Below are 21,524 nucleotides of genomic sequence, written 5' to 3' on the forward strand. Positions count from 1 at the left end.
TTCAGTGGTTAATGCTATGAAAGGAAGGGAACCAGGAAAAGGCGTTCGAGTTGACGATTTTCAAGTGGTCTCTTTACAATTTTGATCTTAAACAGGACTATTTTGGCTGTCTGAAGATCACAATGCCTGGCTAGCTGTCAAGTACAATGGGAGGTTGCAAAAAGCTTGTATATATATATATATATACACACGTTTTGAATATGGAGGACATCTTGTCCTCCCTCCATGGGAGTAACTCTTGAGTTATTTGTTCATTTAAACCCGTGATTCCAATGCAGGGTTGGATTATTGCACTTAGCATATACTCTGACTTGATCCTTCCTGTTGCTGTTGTTGCAGCTGCAGATGTTGGAGTGAATATGATCCCATCTCTGCAGTCTGGTTGGAAGTTGGAGGAAGCTCTGATGAGCCAGCCAGTGGTGGTGGCGGAGCAATGCCGGGCGGATCAGAACATCGAGTCGTTGGGATGACTGAGCATCTACAGAGAGGACAAGTTGAGTTGGAGATGAGCCAGTGGTTCATACAGTCAATATGAAACACATGTTTGCATGATGGGACTTGCAACAATTGCTCTTTTATCTCAAATTCTCCCAGGCAAACGCAGCACCTGTTAAATGGATAAGAAAGTTATTGCCTTTTTCTTTGTTTCAATGTTCATTGCTAACGTATATCCTCAAGGACAATATAAGGTTGACTTGAAATCTCAATCTCTCTCACACAAATAAGATAAATTGAATTACAGGTGGTGCGAAGAGAAACAACTCCACTAGTTAAGATTTATATCTTTTAATTAAAGGTCAATTGTTCAAATCTTTCATTCTATACATTGTTAAATTCACTATGAGGAGAGGCTAACAAGAAATTTTTCTATATTACCGAAGTATGAAAAACTTTTCATATTTTTTACTGTGTGCCACATCAGCATGCTTATAAAAATAGGGTGGCATTCTACTCATGATTCCTTAGTATTTATGGAGACAAATGATATGGTACTTTTGTAGTATTAGAATTTTTTTGAGACTCACTTGGATACCTAACTATTAGTCCTAGATCATAAATCTAATTGACGTGTAAAGGAGATTGGAGTAATGAGAAATTTAGTTTTGTAAATGAAAGACCCCTCCGTGTGAAGAGAAATAAGACTTTAAAATTTATCTGATAGTAATGCTTAAAAATGAGATTTAAATTATTTCATCAAACTATTTATTAAAGTAATACAAGGATAGAGAACAATATTTAGATATAAGATTGAAACATAATTACTAGAGGGGAAAAAGAAAAGAAATAAATCAAACATGCTCTTCATCTTCAGTAGCAATTTTGTCGGCCTAAGGTTCTACAAACAACACCTTTCAAGAAAAGAAAACAAATAACAAAAAAGAAACTTTTAGAACAAAAAATTTAAAAGTCACTTTTGAGAAATTAAAGAGCGGACGTTATAAGAGATTCCAATCCTCCAAGGAAAAGTAATCTAAAAAAATCAACAAATTTTGAAAAAGTATCAGTTTCACCTTTATCTTTATATTGTTTGTTATGTGTGCTCCCTATTTAAGTCACTAAATCTTCCATCCCTATCCCTTGACTGTTGTTTTGTATAGCTCAATGAATATGACACTAATTATCATTTTAAAAGTCGATGATTTGTTCTGCTACATTAACCATTGATGAACTCGATAAAGAACAAAGAGAGAACTTTTCGTGTTACGCAAATGTAACATGTCAATATCTATTTTAGTGGAGCAATGTTAACTTGATACTATTCTAATGGAGATGTTTTGGTGCACCTATTGATTTATAATCGGAAATATTTTAAAGGGAAAGAAAGGGAGGAAAAAAGGGAAGAAAAAAAAACTCTTCAATTCATGTAATCTATATCAATTTGTGCATGTGGGTGGCGAAGGATCAATTGGCAACTTTTGTAAATTCAGTATTCCAATACCATTTAGAGGAACAACTGTTCATGAACATCTTTTTTGCTTTCAAAAGAACCCCAAAAAGCCAACAGAGTTTTCTTTTTCCCCAATCAGAAATGGTGATACTTACAGAGAATCTCTAGTCTTTAGTTCTTCATCGAATTGGATCTTGGGAAGTTTTTCTATGAGATTATCTGCCTTCAAATCCACTTGACAAGCCTGAGAACAATTAAGATCAATGAGATGAAGAAAAATGGCAAAACAAATCACAGAAAATGAATAATAAGAAAGATGAATATTAAGGCTTCTAATTTTTTGCTTAGATTCTCTGACCCCCAGCATTGAAAACACACACAAAAAAAGAAAGAAAAAGTTAAGGAAATTGAGAAACAGAGGAAAAATTACTTACAGTGGTAACATAGAGAGTGAGAGTATTGGAAGTAGTTGGAAGTATTGGAGGAGATGAAGAAGAAGAAGAAGAGAGAGAGGAAGCTCTTCTTTTGAGATAAAATAAGTAGAAAAGAAGGAAGAGAATAATGGAGAAGAGGATTGGAATGGAGAATATGAAGGCTTGATAAAGCTTAAGTTGAAGTGCTTGAGGGTAAAGATGAGGAGGAGAAGGAGTTTGAGGCAAACCCATCAACAAAAAACAATTTTTTTTTTTAAGATTAAACCCAAACTCAAAGCTAAAATTTGAACAAAGAAAGAAAGAAAGAAAGAAAAGCTTCTTGCTTTGCTTGTACAGAGGAAGTTTGTTTCAATTTAAGGTCAGAAAAGGAGAAGGGGATTTTGTTAAAATAATGTCACTTTGTCAACAAAACACAAGCTAATTAAGCCCATTTGGAGGATTTTTTTCCTTTTATTTTTTTTATTAAGATATATATATATAAAATATGGTATTTATTCTTTTTTTTCCCCTTTTTTTGAGAGGTGATGGGACATGGCCACAACCCTCCACTGAATTAACAAAGGGCCCTGTTTTCACCCCAAGCACTGAGGCCCCCATGTCTGAATCTTCCAACAGCTTCCTTCCATAACCATAACCATAACCAATCCTTCCTTATTTCTTCTTGAAGAAGATGATTTTTTTTTTTTTTTTTTAATAAAAGATAAAATTAATCATTGTTCCTTCAAATTTAAAGATGTTTGGTTAGTAGGTCAAATGGGTTGTAACCACTTTCAGAGGGGAAAAAAGAGAAAAAAAGAAAAAGAGAGAGAGAGAGAGAGAGAGAGAGCAAACAAATGGGTTTTTTGGTTTGGTTTGGTTCAAATTGAAGATGAACATGTTACTCAGTACTTAATTTTATTACATACATTAAGGTTGTCTCTAAATTTGTCCCATCAGCGATAGTGTCTTAATTTCATACTTTGTGGAGCTTTTGGCCAATGCATGTGATATTATTTAAGAAAATACCACTTTTTCCTCTTTTGGTCCCTGTTCTTGTCCCTTTTTTTTCCCACTCTATGATGAAAGGGTTGGAAGCTAGGACAATAGAGAGTTGTCTTATGAATGTATTCAAGGATTGGGAGTTGGAGTAGTTGAGTGCATTTTTACTCATGTAATCCGCGATGGTTTTATTTAGGATTGGATGATAGACCGTGATTGATATGTAAAAATTGAAAAGTATAGGTGACATCATTTACAACTTCATTCCCGTAAGTTGACATGATAACTTATGTATAAAAATTGATTATGCAAGATGGTGTTGTAAAATATGTTTAAATGAATTGTAACAATGATAAAAAATTCTCTTACATGGTTAGAATTTAATTGCAAATTATGTCACATACATTTTTCAATTTTTACACATGTATTGCCATGTTATTTTTCATCCTTCATTTCAACTGGAAAACTCTTCAAGGATATTTTTCTAAAACAGTTTCGATTCAAGGGTTAAAACGAAACATTGGATATAATTAAAATGTTTTTTAAAGTTGATATGATTTAATTTTTTTTTTCCCAAAGAGAAATGGTTAGGACAAATGAGATATGACTTGGTGGCAGCCTTGGTGTACAAGTGATGATGATATGGTTTGAAACTTTAGCAATGGGATCCTTTTTTTAGATTAATAATGAACATCTAATTTTTAGGTTAAATATTATAATGTCTTAATTTTCAAGAAGGTAAGATTGCAAATTGTCCCTCAATTTCTTTTCATTTAAAATAAAATTTAATTTCTAAAACCGGATTTTTCAAACTTATTTCTCTCTCTTTACCCGGAAACTTCATGCCCTCAATAACATTGAGCGAGTTATAAATTCTCTTGAGAAGCATCAGATTTTTATAAATTAGATAAAAGATTATGAAAAATTCTTATAAATAGGAAAATCTAAAAATATTTACATTTTATAGCAAAAGTTTCAAAAGTACAAATATTTGAAATTTTTTTGCTATAAAGTGTAAATATTTTTTTATATTTAAAAAGACCCTTCAAATTATTATGGATAATTGTTTTAAATGGTAAAATTGCTCTGTCACCGTCAACTAATGATAAACTGTGACATTTTGTTGTATTAGTAAATAAATTCGCTCATTTTCCATTATTTGAAAACAACTTAAATATTATCATTACTATTATTATTATTATTTACATTATCATTACTTTTTCTTTTACTAAAATTTCAGCAATTTCAACATTTTTTTTGGAGCCAAAGTATTAAAATATGTCCATTTCTAGACATTTGCCAGTAATGACCAGAAATAAATTTGAAACAAAATTTTCTGTAAAGAAAAATCATTTGTTCCAAGTCGTTCCAAATTTGTTATTGATTGGTATTTGTTATTGTGTCTGTAAATAAACATATTTTGCAAGGAAGTTTTTATTAGGTAGCATTCTTTTATATATATATAATTGTAAAAGCAATAGTAAATATGATATTTTCTAAATTTTGTTTTATAAAACATTAATCACTTTTTTAGTACAACGAATATGGAATATAAAAATTTAAACCTCCGATCTAAAAAAAATATCTAATACCAGTAAGTTATATTCATGTCGATAATTAATATAACTATCACTAAAATGAACAAAAACGACAATAAAAAGTCAACGGTAGTAACTAGCACTAAGAATATTGCATTTCCATTGTAGTTTTAATCTAATGGTCAATTTTCTTCAAAAGAGGACAAATATATATATATATATATATAGTCAACAATTCAAATGATATTAGTTATCATCAATTTTCATACATTTTACGGCTAACCTCATACCAATTATCTTCCATACCTTTCTTTTTGATATATCTTTCATAAAATTAAAGATTCCATCTTACAATACTACATTTGTTGACTAGAAAATTTCTGAGTTTGGTTAATCAACTTTTTTTTTTCATTCTTTCAACCGAATTAGACAATATATGTTACACTTTTATCTTTAAGAAGAAGATGATGATAATAATAATGAGGAAGATTTTTAAAAATTAGAAAAATAAGAAAAATCATTTACACAAAATAGTAAAATTATAATCTTATTTGATAGAAACTAATAGAGACTCACAAAAGTCTATCATTGATACCATATGAATATCAATGTTTTTTTTGCTACTTCGATAAATAATTTGACATTTTTTCTATCTACAAAAATTTCTCTAATATAATAATAATAATTAAAGTCCCATTATCTCTCTTTTTCTTTCGTTTTAAATTTTATTAAAACGAAAGTCTTTTTACATAAATCTTAAGGAACCATCCTACCATAATTGACTGAGCCCAAATAATAACGAAAAAGATAAAGGCAAAGAATATGTTCGAAGCATTATCAAAAAGTGAAATTTACGGTTTGAAGTTCTCATCATTACAATAAAAACATATGATGTGACATCAAAGTTTGCTTGAAAGTTGCTTTCATAATGTTTTTCTATTTTGTAAAATAATTTTCTTTTAGTAAGTAATAACTTCAACTATCTTCCAATATAAACAAATATTATTGTTTTCTTCCTATTAAAAGACATTATTTTACCGAAAGTTCACACCAATAACAAAAAATAGCATAACTAAAACTTTCTATTGATAAGAGTGTAAAACCTTCAAACTTACCCATCAAATAAAAACTAAACTCAAAACTCAAATCTAAAAAATATAGATCATTTTGTGATAACCATTTGATTTTTGGTTTATAGTTTTTGAAAATTAAGCCTACAAACACCTCTACCACCACTAGATTTCTTGCTTTTATCATATTTTAAAAGCTAAAAAAGGTTTGATTTGAAAACCTTTGTTTTTTGCTTTTGAAATTTAAGATGTAAATCATTGTAAGAAAATGTGAAAAAAAATAAGCTTTTCAAAAACCAACAAAAAAGCAAACTGATTATCAAATGAGGCCATAATATTTTGTATCCTAGAGAACAAATAAAAACTAGAACTCTAAAATACAAATCTAATGTTTTGAACATAAGGAATATATGAAAACTATACTCGAAACTTAGAGACTAAAAGATATTTTTAGTAAAAAATAAATGAGCTTCTTCCTTTCACAATCATGAATTTGTAACTAATAATTTCAACTCTAACAATAACATTAACTTTTACCATTCATTGGATCGCAACTTAAAAAAAGAACCAAATAATAATAATAATAATAATAATAATAATAATTTTAAAGACAGCCCCTCAACTTCTACCTAGTACTCCATGCTCGTACTTTTCTTTCTATTTCTTTTGAATCCAAATGCACTTTCAACGGAGTGTGTTGCTTGATTGATAGAACAGGACAGTCATTGGTGGATCATTTAAAAAAAAAAAAAAAAGTTAAGTCACTAAGTGGATTTTCCAGCAATGAAAGATCAACATCTAATCTACAATTCCTTTTTTTCTTTATCCAACTTGTTTCCAACTTCAAATAGCACTTCCATTGGAAGGCTGTGATGAAAAGAACAGCAATCAGATGGTTATGGATAAAGCCTAAATGGCCAGAGTTGTCACAATAGCAGCACTCATTTTGAAAAGGAAAAGCACAAATTGCAACTACACATCTTTTTCCATTGCTTTGAATAAAATTTGTCCAAAAGATAATGTGAAAGACCAAGATATTTAGGCTAAGGCATACTTAGTATTTTCGTTTCCTTACCTTGAAACTCATTGATCGAACGACATTGTCATCTGCTTGAAGTGTTGCCTCGAGAATTCCCATTGATTCAGGTTTTGTGAAGTAGGTGAAGAGGAGATTGATGCCATCCAAGTAAGTGTTAGTTTCACCAGCTTTGTTTTTCTTCTTGATGCTATATGCTAGTGGAATGAGCCCTTTGTGGAATACTTCAACATACATGGCACCCCCAGCAACAAGCAACTGCAAAATAAGCCATTCTTATCAAACACTATGTTGAAAGAAAAACAAAACTAACTTGATTGTCCTTTTACCAAATAATCATTTGCTTATATAAAGCTAAATGATTATCAGTTTGATACTTACAGCATATAAATCCCCAGTTCGTAACTTTACTCCACAACCAGAATTTCACTTATATCAAGGACGGGGAGAATTTCTCACAATTATGAGATATTACTGTGTTTTATTGTAACAATAAGCACACATCAAAAGGAAAAAGGGAAAAAAAAAATTGTATTCCATTCAATGTTTTCATGATAAGGATTGCATATTAGTAAGGAATATAACAAGCAAACAGTTCCTATAAGAAATAAATTGCCCCATTCAGGCAACTTTTCCTCCAAAAATGCACGGTAACTTTCCTCTCTTTCCTGCCTTACTTGAATGTTCTCTCATATATGGCCTCAATGCTGCCATTGTCTTCTTTACAACAAATCAGCTAGTGCCCCTCCACATCAAAGTTGTTTAACAATGCACTATATTTTTCAAGCACTAAAAGTTGGTTCGTGGATTAAATTTGTGTAACATGAGATCAAAAGAATGAAGTGTTTAAAATGTTGATTTGTTTATTCCAAACTATAAGTTTGCTAATCTTACAAACTACATAAAGTCATATTACACAAATCTAGATTAACAAAACCCATATTTTATACTACGTACTGTACAAAAAATATATATAAAAAATAAAAAAAAAAATCTAAACTCGGCAAATAAGTACAAGTTACACAAACTCAAATTTCCAAAAAGCCAACCTTTCAAACTTAGGGTTCATAAACTCACGTTTATTGATAGTCAAACATTCCTAAAGTTCAATAGAAAATCTCTTTCCTCAAAGTTGAAAAGAATCCATCTCATCCCCACCTACCATTCAGATAAACATGACAATTACATCTCAAAACCAATTACCAATGAAAGAAATAACGTATATATCTCTTATTCTTTCAATCTTTTCGACGTGTAATCTTCAATATGCCCCATAGATGGTGCTTCTTTAGGTTCACCCATTCTTGGGTCAGGTCATTTTTTGTATACCAAGTACTCGATTGGACTTCGAATACCATATTAAATAAACATAGAGTTCTATCTGATTGGCAACAAGAGGAGTGCTCATGCGTCTCTCCATCTTTTCGATATGAAATTCCCGACACTTGTGTCTCCAGAGGACTTAGAAGGCTGAGATGACAAAAGGTTCTCTCTTCTTTGGAACCAAACACTCAAACAGAGCATACAGGAAAACTCACATATTATAATTTTTCAACAGCATTCCCATAATATCTACTGGTTTGCATAAACTGCAGCCTAAGTTTTCATGAGCTATCCATTACTTGAATAATATGTTCTGATTCAGACAACGACAATTTCCCACCTCATTACTTCGCAAGTGGTTTCTCAGGAAGGCCACAAGGAGTATGATCTTAAGCGCAATTTAAACAGAGTAACAAACTGAATTTTCTCTCTCAGATACGAAACTAATATAAACAAATTTTGGTTTTCCTTTGGTCTCTCTCTTTTCCTCGGAAACCAAAGAGAGATTACAGTAGGGGGGAAAAAGCAACAGCAGAATAGCAACATTTCAGAGATGATACTACCTCTTCGTATTTCTCGGTGAAAGCGAGTCTCTCGTCTTCAGACATGTCGGGCCTCAGAACGACCATAGTCTCGTACTTTCGAAGTCCAGGAGGGCACTGAGGCTCCTCCTTATCTTCGAGGGCAGCGGCGAATCCTGTTCCTGGAGGGGCAGGCGGTTCATCCTCAGTTCCTAACCCACCTTCGAAGAAGGAACCTGAGAATTCAAGAGTTTGGGCTTTCACGGACAATCCGAGACCCAAAGCAGGGCCGATTCCGTCGGGAGAAAAGAGGGATTTGAAGGGTTTGAGGGTAAAGGGGAAAGAAACTTGATGCGTGAATGGGGGAAGGGAAAGTGGTTTGGAGGAGAGAGGAGAGGTTGAAGAAGTAGCGGTGAGAGTGGAAGTGAAGGCCATGTTAATTCGAACGAGTTCTGCTATTGGGGCAGACTCGGAATTCAGTGGCAACAAGGAGATAGCATAGTGGAACCGGTGAAATGAAGTAGATATGGATAAGAGGCCATGCGCCTTGCGCAGGATAATAGTTATTTTTAACAAAACCCCATTAATTGAACCATTGTTTTTCATAGAGTTATATCGTTGCTTTGCCTTATATTAAATTACGAATTCTGTTAGGGTTGTTGGGACAAATTCTGTTAATAAAATTTATCGGTAGTTGTGGGTTCCGAACCATTTGAAGTTATCTCGCTTTTGAATTAAAATTTGTCAGACTTATAATCAAGTTTCTATCTTCTTTTGAGTCGTCTGGGTCTTGGAAAGAGGTCATTCCTCCTATTTTGTCCCTAATTCTCGAGAGGACTTGATGTTTAGTGTTCCTATGTTAGTGGTTTCTAGTTTTATTTATCTCTACTTAAAAAATTGTTTGGAGCCTATGAGCTCACCATTCATATACGATATCATGACCTATCGAGTTCAGTACTAACCTACCATCACACATGTCCTTCTTCTCCTAACTTTTAGTTGCCATTACGCTCAACTGTAATAATAGAACAATGAGAAAAAGTATAAATAAAAGGTACTCATCCCACTAAAGATGTACACGATACTATCCTAGCTCAGCTCGGAGTTAACTCGATCTAAACACTAACTTTTTGTTTTTTTAGTAATTTTAAACACCAACTTAAACACCACAACTTGTCATGCATAACAAGCATAACACCATATCGATGTTAGTATCTTTCAAATTAGCTCGAGTACCTAACCAAACGCCTCAATCAAGAGTTGATGTGGATCCAGGATCAAATTCTCACTTTAACAAGTTTAATTTTAAACTTAAATTTGTGTTTATTTAGTATATGAATTTTTAAAGTGTCTAATAGATTACTTAACTTTAATGAATTTAGATTTGGGCTAATTGCATTTAGCTCCACCTATAAAATTATAATTTATCTAATCTCAATTTAGAACCAAATAAACTTATAATCCGACTCATATTGTATAAATTGGGTTGATCGTACTTTGTTGAATAAAAAAACCTTCATTATAGATGAAAATTGAAAGGAGAAATATGACAATTCAATTAACTATGCAAGAAACTAGAGTTTTTTTTTCGTTTTTTTAGTTCAAGTTCAACATGTGAAGGTAAAAGGTTGAGATGTTTAACCTTATAGTCGAGGAAATATGTTTGAACTAGTTGAACTATACACAAGTTGGTAGAAAATAACTTTTCACATTCCATCATAAATACTTAGAATGTGGGCATGAAATGAAATTCATCCATCTGCCATAGCCCCAACTGGGGATGCCTAGCACAATAACATTGTACACTTTTTTCAGTCTAATCCAAAATCTATTCACGGACAAACTTGAGAGATCAATCCTTTTTATTGTTTATGCCTATGAATAGGAGAAATATATGGGCATGTCGGAAAATGATACTCGAGCAGAAGGCAAAGAACTTTGCAACTTCTAAGGAGAAAACTTCTCTACACATCAACTAGAGACCTAAAAATGGATTTGCATGCTAAAGTCAATTGATACTTGATAGACGTAGGGCGTATCACTAATGTGATAATATTCAAAGAAGACATTTTCAAATAAGGCGAAAACAGTTTAGAATGTAGTTTCCTGGCCTGTGCTGTAGCCTGTAGCGTCGCATCGTATATTTAAATATGAATTGGCAAACTCAAATTCCAAGATCAAAACTTGGGCATGCATCCATTTCTCTTTCATATGTAATCTCCTCGCAGATTTTCCCTTCATCATTAACAAGGCTACAAGCAGCAGTGTCACTTGAAGTTCGAGTCCTAGAAATTGAGTTTCTGAGAGAAATAATTTCAGCTTCCTCATGGTCTGACCGAAGAAGCTGTGCAAACATTTCGGAAAGGAATAAAACCGAGTCAAACTTACTAAAAGATCTTATATGACAATCATCTATCTAATGTACATTCAAAGGATACCAAAGAGAAATTTAACCACACCTGGCTGGAGTGTCCAATTTCAACATCTTCTGTCAATGTTCCGGCATTACCAGTGAATGTTGCTGCAGGATCAAAGTTGAAATAAGTTTGTAATGTGACATGACAATCTCATAGTAAAATTACGAAAATTTAGACTTAAACTGAGCTGCATTTGCACGTCATCACGTTGAGTTAGAACAATGGATTGGTTGTTTTCTGCATTCTTAGTTGATTCCCTCTTGTCCTGTCCTTCACTTGGTTGTTGATGAGATTGGTCATCTATAGAAAGATGCAATGCCTCCGCAAGGGAAGGTTCAGGGTTATATGACGAAACAGATACGCTAATATTTTCATCCATATGACCTGAAGAAAGAATCACTCTAGCCCTTGGCCTTTGAAGGATGGACAATATTTGATGGGCTTCATGATATAAAACAAATAAATATTTAGTTCAGAAGGAACCAAGCATAAACAACTAATGAGTTCAGACAGAATTCATCAAGTAACCATTCTCAAACCATTCCGTAAAGACTTTTTCATAGTCTCTCTGCCCGATCCCTTTTCATCTCCACCAGAAATGCAAAAACTTGCGTCTTTTCTTATATCAAAATTTCTGTTGCCGAGCTCTACTGCATTTGACCAAAGGTCGCATGCAAGCCAGAAAAATTATTAGATAGCCATAAGGACATTGGTTAAGAAACTAAAATGTTACATAAGTATCAGACCTTTAACATTTTCACATGCCTCGCCAATCTCCACCAAGTATTTTGGTAACTCAAGTATCTCCCCTATCCTCACATTTTTAGATAAACTGAAGTGTTTGCTGCTTAATATACTTCTATCTTCATTCAGTAAAGTAACCTGAAATAAATGTAAGAGTTAGTCTCATAAAAAAGATAATAAGAAACCCCTGCAACTCATTGAATTGCATTATATATATATATATATATAAACCCGGTTAATATGTTAATATCCTATCCTGAACCTTCCACCTTTCTTTTTACATCTGCTATACAATCTAAACTTGCATTCATAGTCATCAGACAACTCTAGAACTTTAAATAGTGACGGTCAAGTCTGATAAGAATTTGTTTTTTAACTTGATAATGAACAGCATGTTCCAGAAGTGATCAATTAATTTATAACAGCTGAAATTTTGGGCACACTGCCTATTATTAGAGTAAGCCATCAGTAGTTCTGATGTTCTTTTTCAACAATCTCGATTGCACTGTATATGTATCTATTTGTATCCATGGCATCAAAAATGCTGTTTGGATTATACAAACAGTTTAATTGAAACATGAAACTCATATTGTGTACTAAAATATACATTCTCTGGAAGGAGGAGGGGAGTGACCAAATTGTATTTTTGTACAACTACAAAATAGAAAGCAGGTAACATGGTGTTCAATGCAAAGTAAATTAACCTGCCTAAGGTGTGAGCCAGAGGAGGAAACTTTGATGATCCCATTGTGATATTTCTTGGACTTTTGAGTCATCTGACTAGTGTACAAAACATTCCATTCTGCACTAAAACACTACACATGCCTAAGTAGAAGCACAACGAGAGGAAAACACACGTCATGACACCTTATGGCTGAAGGAGGAAAAAGATGAACAATGCTGATAAATTTCATTACGATCATTAGCTGATAGAAATTAATGTGGCAAAAACAGCTGACCTTTCCCGGTTGATATTTCATTTTCACTGAAACAGTTTTTCCGTCCATGCAGTACCCTAGTTCCCCCTTCTCCAGAACTGCTACCTTGATTTGAGAGAATTTTAGGAGGCTTATGGTCCTTTTCACATTCTCCAATTTCTACCAAATGAGCATCAAAGGCTATTGATTCTCCAGATTTTACCGTTTCATCCTTCTTAATAAATCTGCTATCCAATAGTTTCCTGTTTTCATCAAAGAGCATAACCTGCAGAAAGACCAGGAGAGGTCCAGGCATAAACTTTACCTTTCCATTGAACCTTTTATTTGGGGTAAGGTGCTGGTTTGAGAAAAATAATGGAATGCTAGGGCATTTTGTTTATTATTCAAAAAAAAAAAAGAGAGGAGTCCGACCCTAATTATATAGGACTCCAATATAAAAGAACAAAAACTAAGACCATAATTTTGTACAGACACATCACTGATCTCTCGATCTCCCTACAAATTTTATTGTTCCTCTCAAACTCTTGACCTACCTTTCAATTGATTAATACTTCATCGTGATGACATACATCCCTACTAAAAGTTCTAATATTTATCGAAGTTGAGCAGAAGATAAAAAGTTCTAATATTCATCAAAGTTGCGTAGAAGATATAAAGTTCACAAACTGAATAGTTAACAATTAAATAAAAAGTATGGTAGGCCTGATAAACCAGATAATTTAAGTGACAACCAAGAAGTTAACCTGCCTCCCGAGGGATCCACAAATAGAAAGTTTTAAGAAACCATCATGAAACTTCTTAGCTTTCTGAGTAATATTTGTGGTGTAAAGGACCTGCCACTCTACAAACATCATAAGGTTAATCATGTGAATAAAGACAACAGAAGCAGAAGACGGATAAGGACAGAATGAAAGAAATTGGTAGATACATAATAAATTTGACTCTTTGAGGAATGTAAATATACTTGGAAAAGCATATTAGGCAAAGTAGCTGATTTCAGTTGCTGTTGTTAATTAATTTGTTTCTCAGAGGTGCCTCAGTTATACTCTATATTTGGCTATTTATAATATTTTGTAGCATAATGAACCGACGTACGTAAACATGTAGAGTACTTTCACGTATTTCAATTACATTGTTTTCTCAAGACGGCAGGACTCAAATTTATCAGCATTATGCTCTATTTCCATTGCACATTTGCCCCCCTCCCCAACCAACAACAACAAAAAAAAAAAAAAAAAAAAAAATGATTTAACAACCTAGGAAAGAAATCATGAACTAACCTGTCTCCTCTGTCTTTCTAGTGTCTGGACTACTTTGTGGCGATCCGTAGCACTTCAATCTTCTCTTCTTAAATTCTGGAATGTAAAAGGAATGACAGCGTTACAACCTAATCTAAAATCACATTGGCACATGCATGATGAGAGTAGCATGTATGAAATAAATGGTAATCACCAGTAAGATTGATTACATATATAGCCCAAGTTATGATTAAAACCGCTTTAAACAAGCAATTAACAATGATAACAGAAATTGTGCATTAGCAAAATAATGCAAGTTACCTCTGATTATTCTATGTGAAGGGCTGAGACTCGGCCGAGCTTTATTCTTCTCTGTACTTGCTTTATTTTTGAAGTAACAACCAAGAGAATAGTACTAATCATAATCCAATCAGTAAGAGAAATGAACTTAATCCCGTGCTAATTAAATATGGAAGTTATTAAATAAATAAATAAACCAAGGAGATAAAACTAGGCTAATTACCAAAGCTAACTGAGTTATTTCGGAAATTTTTCCCTCGCAGCACACCAGATTTTTCAGATATCTTATCATCACCTGGTTGGAAATTCAGATCAGACTCTGGCTTATGATCTCCCAGAGGAGTGTCAATGTCAACAAGGTAACTGTTGAATATAAGCGTTTCGCCAGAGCCAATTACTTCATCTTGCTTTAAGATCCTGCATTCGAGCAGCTTCTCGCACTCATCGTAGAGCATTGTCTGTATATCAATCTAGCCATTAGAAAAAAATCGACTAACCTAACAACTAGAATGAGAAAATCCAAATATGTGAGAATCAAACAAATCATCACCATGTTACTCCGAACCGAAATCAGAACCACATAAACCAACTACCGACTCACTTCTCAGCAATTCAATCAACTATTATCATTTTCATCTAGAAGATTTTAAAGCTCTACATCCAATTTTAGGATTTGGTGCCACTAATGCTAGTTAATTCCATACTTTTCAGTTCAAAATCGGACATGTTCTTCTGCAGAATTACATATCTAGGAGTCCAAATAAAAGATGTGTAGTGAAGTTAAAGTGTGAAAGAAATAGAAACCTTGTTGCTGGAACGGTGGATGTCTAAGAAACCATCGTGATAAACTTTACGCTTCTGCTTGAGGTGCTTGGTATAGGTCACCTTCCATCGATTCATTTCTCCCATTGCCTCAGCTTCTTCTCTCTCAGCCTTCTCAAATCAAATCAAACTCACCGGGAACATCTCTTGCAATTGCAGCGAATGGAGTTGGGAATTTCTGGTGACGGGAAATTCTCCGTCGAACGAAAACAACACTGGTGCCCCGCGCTCGCTGGTTTCAAGTCTAAGAAATTGTGGCCTGAGGAAAAATATGTTTGAAAAGAAGGGAAATTGTTCTAAATTTGAAATTGCTCAAAATATTCTCTAAATATAGCAAAAATGTCAAATTCTATTGCGAAAGATATTGATAGATATGTATTATTGTATATCTATAAATATTTTATTTCATTTTTCTATATTTGAAAAAGATTAAAATTAATGTGTGAAATAGTTTTTTTTTAATTGTTGGATGATAAAGGATAAAAATAGGAGTTTATAAATTTTAAAAAGTAGAAGGCGTAATTGTCCCTTCAATCATTTCTCCATCGTTAGATATTAATGTTTCATATCTATGATCTAAATCACACTATATTACTTTGACCTAAATAGTTGTAACGTAACGGTTTGGTCTGTTTGAATTAACTAAAGAAAAAAATATTTTTTAGAAAAATATTTTCATTTAAATGCTTTTGATAAAAAATTGTTTAAAATACATTTTAAAGTATTTTAAAAGTTATTTTGAATAGTTGCTAAACACTTCAATTTTTTTTACAAAATGATTCATTTTCAAAATCAAATACTTGAAAAGTTAAACCAAAACACAACATAAATACATTTCAACTGTTAGATTGTGATTTTTCATATTTATGGTCTACATCACACCTCTACACGAAAAGATATAGCACTCCAACAAAAATAGTTGTAATTGGAAAATGACGATTGTCAATTAAAAAATGACTCTACCGTTAGATCATGATGTTTTATGTTTATGGTCTAAGTCACACCCTTACATAAAAAAAATAAATAAATATACATCACTTCGCGTATAACCACCTCGACCTGAATAGTTGCGATAAATGACATAAATTAAAGTTGTAATGACAACTTGGACAATCCCATCATAGAAATCCTTAAAGAGTCTTCCAAAAGAATAGAACGAAGATGCAAAGATTCTCTCATCATAGATCCTTTATATATAGTATAGATTTAAAAAATTTTAATTTATTATTTGTAAATTTAAATATGAACTAATAATTGTATCAATTAACACATATCTTTAGACTTATTCGAAAAATAACATGTGAAACATATGGTTATTTCAAATTAAACTTATAAGTTATTATAAGTAAATCAATTTAGACAATTTATAAAGATTACATTTGAAAATATCAATTCATTCAATTTCACATGTGTAGACTTATTGAAATGTCGAGTTAATTATAAAATGAATGATTAGAATGGATGCATGTACAAATTTCAAGAAAAATTTTAATTGAGAGTTAAAATTGAGCACATATGGAGCTTTAGAGGTTTAATTGATAAAATTATAAGATATTTTATTTTGACTTCAAGTATAATTTGAAAATATTTTCGATCCCTAAATTTTTGCAAAAGTAACCATTTAGTTTTTAAACTTTACACTACAAGAAATTCTATTTTTTCTTAAGAAAAATTTTTCAGTGTAAAAAAAGCGTCAGAAAATCGTAGCTTTGCCGACGGTTAGTCTTTGCTGACAATATTTTTGATGTCGTCGGCAAAAGGGCGTTTCCAACCGTATGCCCCTCCAATGACCTCTCTCTCAATCCCACCCCCAAATTTCCCCCCCCCCCCCCCCCCCCCCCCCCCCCCCCCCCCCCCCCCCCCCCACCCTTTCTTCAAACCCTCGTTTCCAGTCGATTTGGTGCTCACAACCCACCCCCGTCGGAACTGCTGCACCCATCGGATCTGTCTCAGCCGCCGGTTCTGCCAAGTCGCTGCTGCCATCGAAGCTTGCCGTCGCGGCATTGCTTCGTTCGCCTCCAGTTAAAGGAAGTTCCATCCCCAAATAAAAATTTATAACCTTCAAATACCTTTGTGAATATGAATAAATATGAACAAAGTTTCCTAAAATCCTCCATGGAACAAGTTTTTGCATTTTTTTTTTCTTCTTTATTTTTTTTTTTAGTTTTTAATTTTAATTGTGTGCATGTATGTTTATCTTTTTTAAGAAATTTATGCATGTATACATATTATTTGAAGTTTTCATTTTTTTTGTTATTAGATTAACACATATTATTCTTTTAATTTCATTTTATACATTTCAACATCTAACATGTATATATTACTTAATTCTCTCTTTTTTTTTCTTTTTACTTTGTGATATTAGTTTTAAAAAAATATCTGTTTCATTCATTTTTCTCACATGCGTATAGATATACAAATATTTTTTAATCTTTAGTAAATTATATTAGGATAATGAGTTGTAAAAAAATGTTTATATACATTTTTATATAAGTTTTTTTTTTTTTTTTTTAATTTTTTTTAATGAAGTTTTTAAAAGTTTTAGCTTAGTTTGGTTTGGATGTTGAAGTTAAATGCGGGTTGTTTGGATATTGAGTTAATTGGTTTGTTTATATATGTTGATTTATTTAGTTTGATTTGAATATTGAGTTAATTAGTTTGTTTTGGGTTAGTGAGTTAATTGGTTTGTTTTGTATGTTGAGTTAATCGGATTGTTCTCTATGTTGGTGAGGAATTAGATGTATATTTGGAATTGTTGAATAATAAGTTCACTTCCTTTTTCTATAATACATTAAAAGAAATATTTTCTCTTTTAAACCATTTCAAGGAAGAGAATACTTACTAAACATGAGCGGTTGATTAAAAATTAATTAAATCAAGTATGTTCTTATTTTTTCAATATTCTTTCAAAGAAATAGCTTCAACTTAATGAATAAAAACTATAGATTTTAAGTGACTTTTTTCGTTCCACACCTTCCTTCGCTTCAACTACCTAATCTTTTTCACAAAAGAGTTTAAGGAAAATAACTCTTATAACAAAACTCTAATAGTTAGTAATTTGAAATTATAAGTTCTAAAAATAACTTATTGTCTAAATCATACAGTTTTAACTTATCACATATTACTTTCGTGTTGGGCCAAGAGATATATTATTAAAATATGGATATTAAGTTTAAGAACAAGTTATCAATCGAGTATGCAGAAGGAGTAGCCCGATTCCTTAAAATAACAAAACTTCAAATTAATAACTCGAGAAAAAACAAGATGTCCATGCAGAAAATGTATAAACACAATGTGGGAGCAATAGATAGAGTTGAGTGACACTCACTCATTAAGAAATATCTCCATCGTATTCATCAATGGATATGTCATGGAGACCCAATTGACCCTATTCAAGGGGATACGAGAGTCACACATTCTCAACCGACATGTGATGATGATTTAAGATATAACAGAGTTTAATATTTTTGGATGAAGAAATGAAATGTTGAATATTTAAATGATCTTCAGTGTCCAATTACTGATATAAACGAAGAAGATAACGAGAAATGAGATGCCTACCAATGTCCAAGAAGATAGAAAATAATTCAAGCTTATTTAAATACTTAATAATGAAGCATGTAATAGTTGAATCCTGGTTGTACAAAAATTTTTCTTTATTGATGTTTTTGTTAAAATTAATGCATATTAAGGTTCTTAACAGTTGGACTAATAAGTCATTCGATTTGTTACTTTAATTGTAAAAAGGAAGTATTTCCTCGGAGCATCTAAACCTAGTTCATTTTATGAAGCTAAAAGAAAATTACGTGATTTAGGACTAGGTTATGAGTTTATCATGCTTGTAAATAAGATTACATCCTATATTGGAAAAAAAAATTTCGATTGGCAACGGTGTCCAGTATGTGGTAAGTCTCGTACAAAGTGGACGAATGGAAAAGGTAAAAAAGTTCAACATAAAATTTTGACAACATTTTCCTTTGATACCGAGATTAAGCAGTTCTTTGCATCGAAACATTTGCTTTTGAAATGATATGACATAAAGATAAACGTGATCAAACAGATGGAGTGTTACGACATCCAACTGATGTGGAAGGGGTGGAAGCATTTTGATTATGAGTTTCCTCAATTTGCTTTAAACTCACGAAACGTTCGTTTAGGACTAGCTTCAGATGGCTTTATCCATTGGAAAATATGAGTACTTAATATAGTATGTGGTCTTTGGTGCTTATTCATTACAATTTTTTGGAAATGAATGAAAGAGACAAAATTCTTTGTCTCCTACTCTTATACTCGGTCAAAATCTCCTAGTAAAGAAATTTGATATTTACTTGCAATCATTGGTTGAAGAGTTAAAAAAATTATGGAATAATGGTGTGCGCACTTATGATTGTGTTAGCAGCGAATACTTTTAACTACACGCAAGCTTGTTTGTGGACTCTTAATGACTTTCCTGCATACAGTGACCCATCTGTGGTGAGTACCAAGGGTTACCAAACATGCCTTATTTTTAAAGAGGATACACCATCATTAGGGTTATAAGGAAAATGATGTTTTATAGGGGCATCGACAATTATCTTCAAGAGAATCGTAGTTGGCATAGAAGCAAACAATATGATAGAAAAGTGGAATGTAAACCTCCTTCGATTTTCATGGATGGAGAAAATATCTTACGATAGGTGAACTTGTTAAGCCCGTGCTTAGTAGTATTCAGAGAACGTATAAGAGCCGAAAACGAGGGTTACATTGAAATAAAAAAAAAGTATATTTTTCCAACTTTAGTATGGTCGAAACTTTTGTTGAGACATAAATTAGATGTGATGCATATCAAAAGAACATATGTGATAATTTGGTTGGACATTTAAATATGGATGGAAATAGTAAGGATAAACAAATGCACGGTTGGATTTAGAAGATCTATAAATGCTAAAAGAACTACACCTACAAAAAGTAGTGGATAGAGTTGTACAGTCACATGTTGCGACACATTGGCTACTAGTGAGAGGGTTGCATTTTGTAAGTTTTTTTAAACCAGTCAAATTTTCTGATGGAGTTGTGCAAATATATCAAGACGTGTGAGTGAAAAGGATGGAAAACTATGGGGGTTGAAAAACTCACGACTCTCACGTTTGCTTCAGAGCCTTCTTTTTAATTGGTATTTGAGTGTATTTTAGAAAAAGATGTGTTTACTGCTATTGTTGAGCTATGAGTTTTTTTTTTTTTTTTTTTTTTTTGTGATCTATGTGCGAAAACAATATCATAGGAATTTAGATCTCTTACAAGAGACATTATAATCATACTTTATAAGTTAGAAAGATATTTTCACTAGTCTTTTTTTTTTTTTTTTTTTTTTTATGTAATAGTGCATCTAGTAGTCATTTGCCATATGAAACAAAAGTTGTAGGTCTGGTTTAGTTATAGTTGGATGTATCTTATCGAAGAATTTTACGGACATTAAAACAATACGTAAGAAACAAAGCATGTCCTCAGAGTTCTATAGCAGAGTATGATAAAGAATGAATCTTTAGTATTTTGTTCATTATACTAGAATGAGACAAGGGTCAATATGTTTATGTTTGTGGTTGAAGTTGGGGGAGAGGTGAATGGAATTGCCTAAGTGCATTTTAAATTTTCTTAGATTGAGTATTGAGTTTATATTGAGTTTAAAGTGGTTAATAGGTAAATGCATTAAATATTGTTTAAATTTTGAGTTGAATTTTAAGTTTTACATGAGATTGCTTAAAGTGCATTTTTGAATTTTTCTTAGATTGAGCATTGAGTTTCATATTTAGCTTAAAGTTAACATAGGGGTAAATGCATAAATATCTTTCAGGTTTTGAATTATTGAGGGAGGGGTGGTGGTAGATTACTTAAGTGCATTTTTTATTTTCTTAGGGTTGAATATTGAGTTTTATATTGAGTTTAATGTTGGTATAGGAGTAAATGTATAAATATGTTTAAGTTTTGGATGAATTTAAGTTTTTATATTGGTTTGAGATTGATATATGATAAATGCATTTGCGATTATAATATTAGTATATAGATAAATGTATTAGTTATGTTGATTAAAATTTATCAGCATAACTCATATACCCATATAAAGTAGTTAAATTATTTGGTAGCATCAAAACTATTTAAATTTGTATTTTGTAGGTTGCTCGAAGGACTAGCTTAAGATGCATCTCTAGACGAAGATAATATGTCTATGTATATTTTGGTGTTACTGTTTTGTGAATATTATATAATATTCAAGATTGAAAATAATATGTATGTTACAGCA

The 21,524-nt window shown here is 32.1% G+C and overlaps 3 protein-coding genes across 7 annotated transcripts; all 3 read right to left on the reverse strand.

The window, feature by feature from the left end:
• Positions 1–79: 79 nt before the first annotated feature.
• Positions 80–2,732, reverse strand: LOC120092866 (probable E3 ubiquitin-protein ligase RHA4A). Its single transcript, XM_039051105.1, has 3 exons — positions 2,323–2,732; positions 2,044–2,132; positions 80–607 (listed from the first exon to the last, which is right to left on the reverse strand). The coding sequence occupies exons 1-3, from the start codon at positions 2,551–2,553 to the stop codon at positions 295–297; spliced, it is 633 nt and encodes a 210-aa protein (XP_038907033.1). The 5' UTR covers positions 2,554–2,732; the 3' UTR covers positions 80–294.
• Positions 2,733–6,707: 3,975 nt separating this feature from the next.
• LOC120092465 (30S ribosomal protein S6 alpha, chloroplastic) lies at positions 6,708–9,343 on the reverse strand. The gene is made up of 2 exons (XM_039050557.1): positions 8,831–9,343; positions 6,708–7,202 (listed from the first exon to the last, which is right to left on the reverse strand). The coding sequence occupies exons 1-2, from the start codon at positions 9,221–9,223 to the stop codon at positions 6,963–6,965; spliced, it is 633 nt and encodes a 210-aa protein (XP_038906485.1). The 5' UTR covers positions 9,224–9,343; the 3' UTR covers positions 6,708–6,962.
• A 1,185-nt stretch (positions 9,344–10,528) lies between these two features.
• Positions 10,529–15,552, reverse strand: LOC120067307. Of its 5 annotated transcripts, XM_039018862.1 has the most exons (13): positions 15,230–15,552; positions 14,649–14,883; positions 14,447–14,506; positions 14,168–14,242; positions 13,631–13,728; positions 13,090–13,152; positions 12,909–12,992; positions 12,654–12,764; positions 11,952–12,087; positions 11,745–11,855; positions 11,389–11,646; positions 11,248–11,309; positions 10,529–11,132 (listed from the first exon to the last, which is right to left on the reverse strand). In XM_039018862.1, the coding sequence occupies exons 1-13, from the start codon at positions 15,332–15,334 to the stop codon at positions 10,953–10,955; spliced, it is 1,578 nt and encodes a 525-aa protein (XP_038874790.1). In that variant the 5' UTR covers positions 15,335–15,552; the 3' UTR covers positions 10,529–10,952. The 5 variants fall into 5 exon arrangements, with proteins under 5 accessions (XP_038874790.1, XP_038874788.1, XP_038874789.1 ...); XM_039018860.1 differs by having other exon boundaries at positions 11,745–11,852; positions 12,654–12,751; positions 12,909–13,152; positions 15,230–15,551; XM_039018861.1 differs by having other exon boundaries at positions 11,413–11,646; positions 12,654–12,751; positions 12,909–13,152; positions 15,230–15,551.
• Between the last annotated feature and the right edge of the window lie 5,972 nt (positions 15,553–21,524).

The sequence above is a fragment of the Benincasa hispida genome, chromosome 12, assembly GCF_009727055.1.
Source record: "Benincasa hispida cultivar B227 chromosome 12, ASM972705v1, whole genome shotgun sequence".
In the NCBI taxonomy this organism is placed as follows: domain Eukaryota; kingdom Viridiplantae; phylum Streptophyta; class Magnoliopsida; order Cucurbitales; family Cucurbitaceae; genus Benincasa; species Benincasa hispida.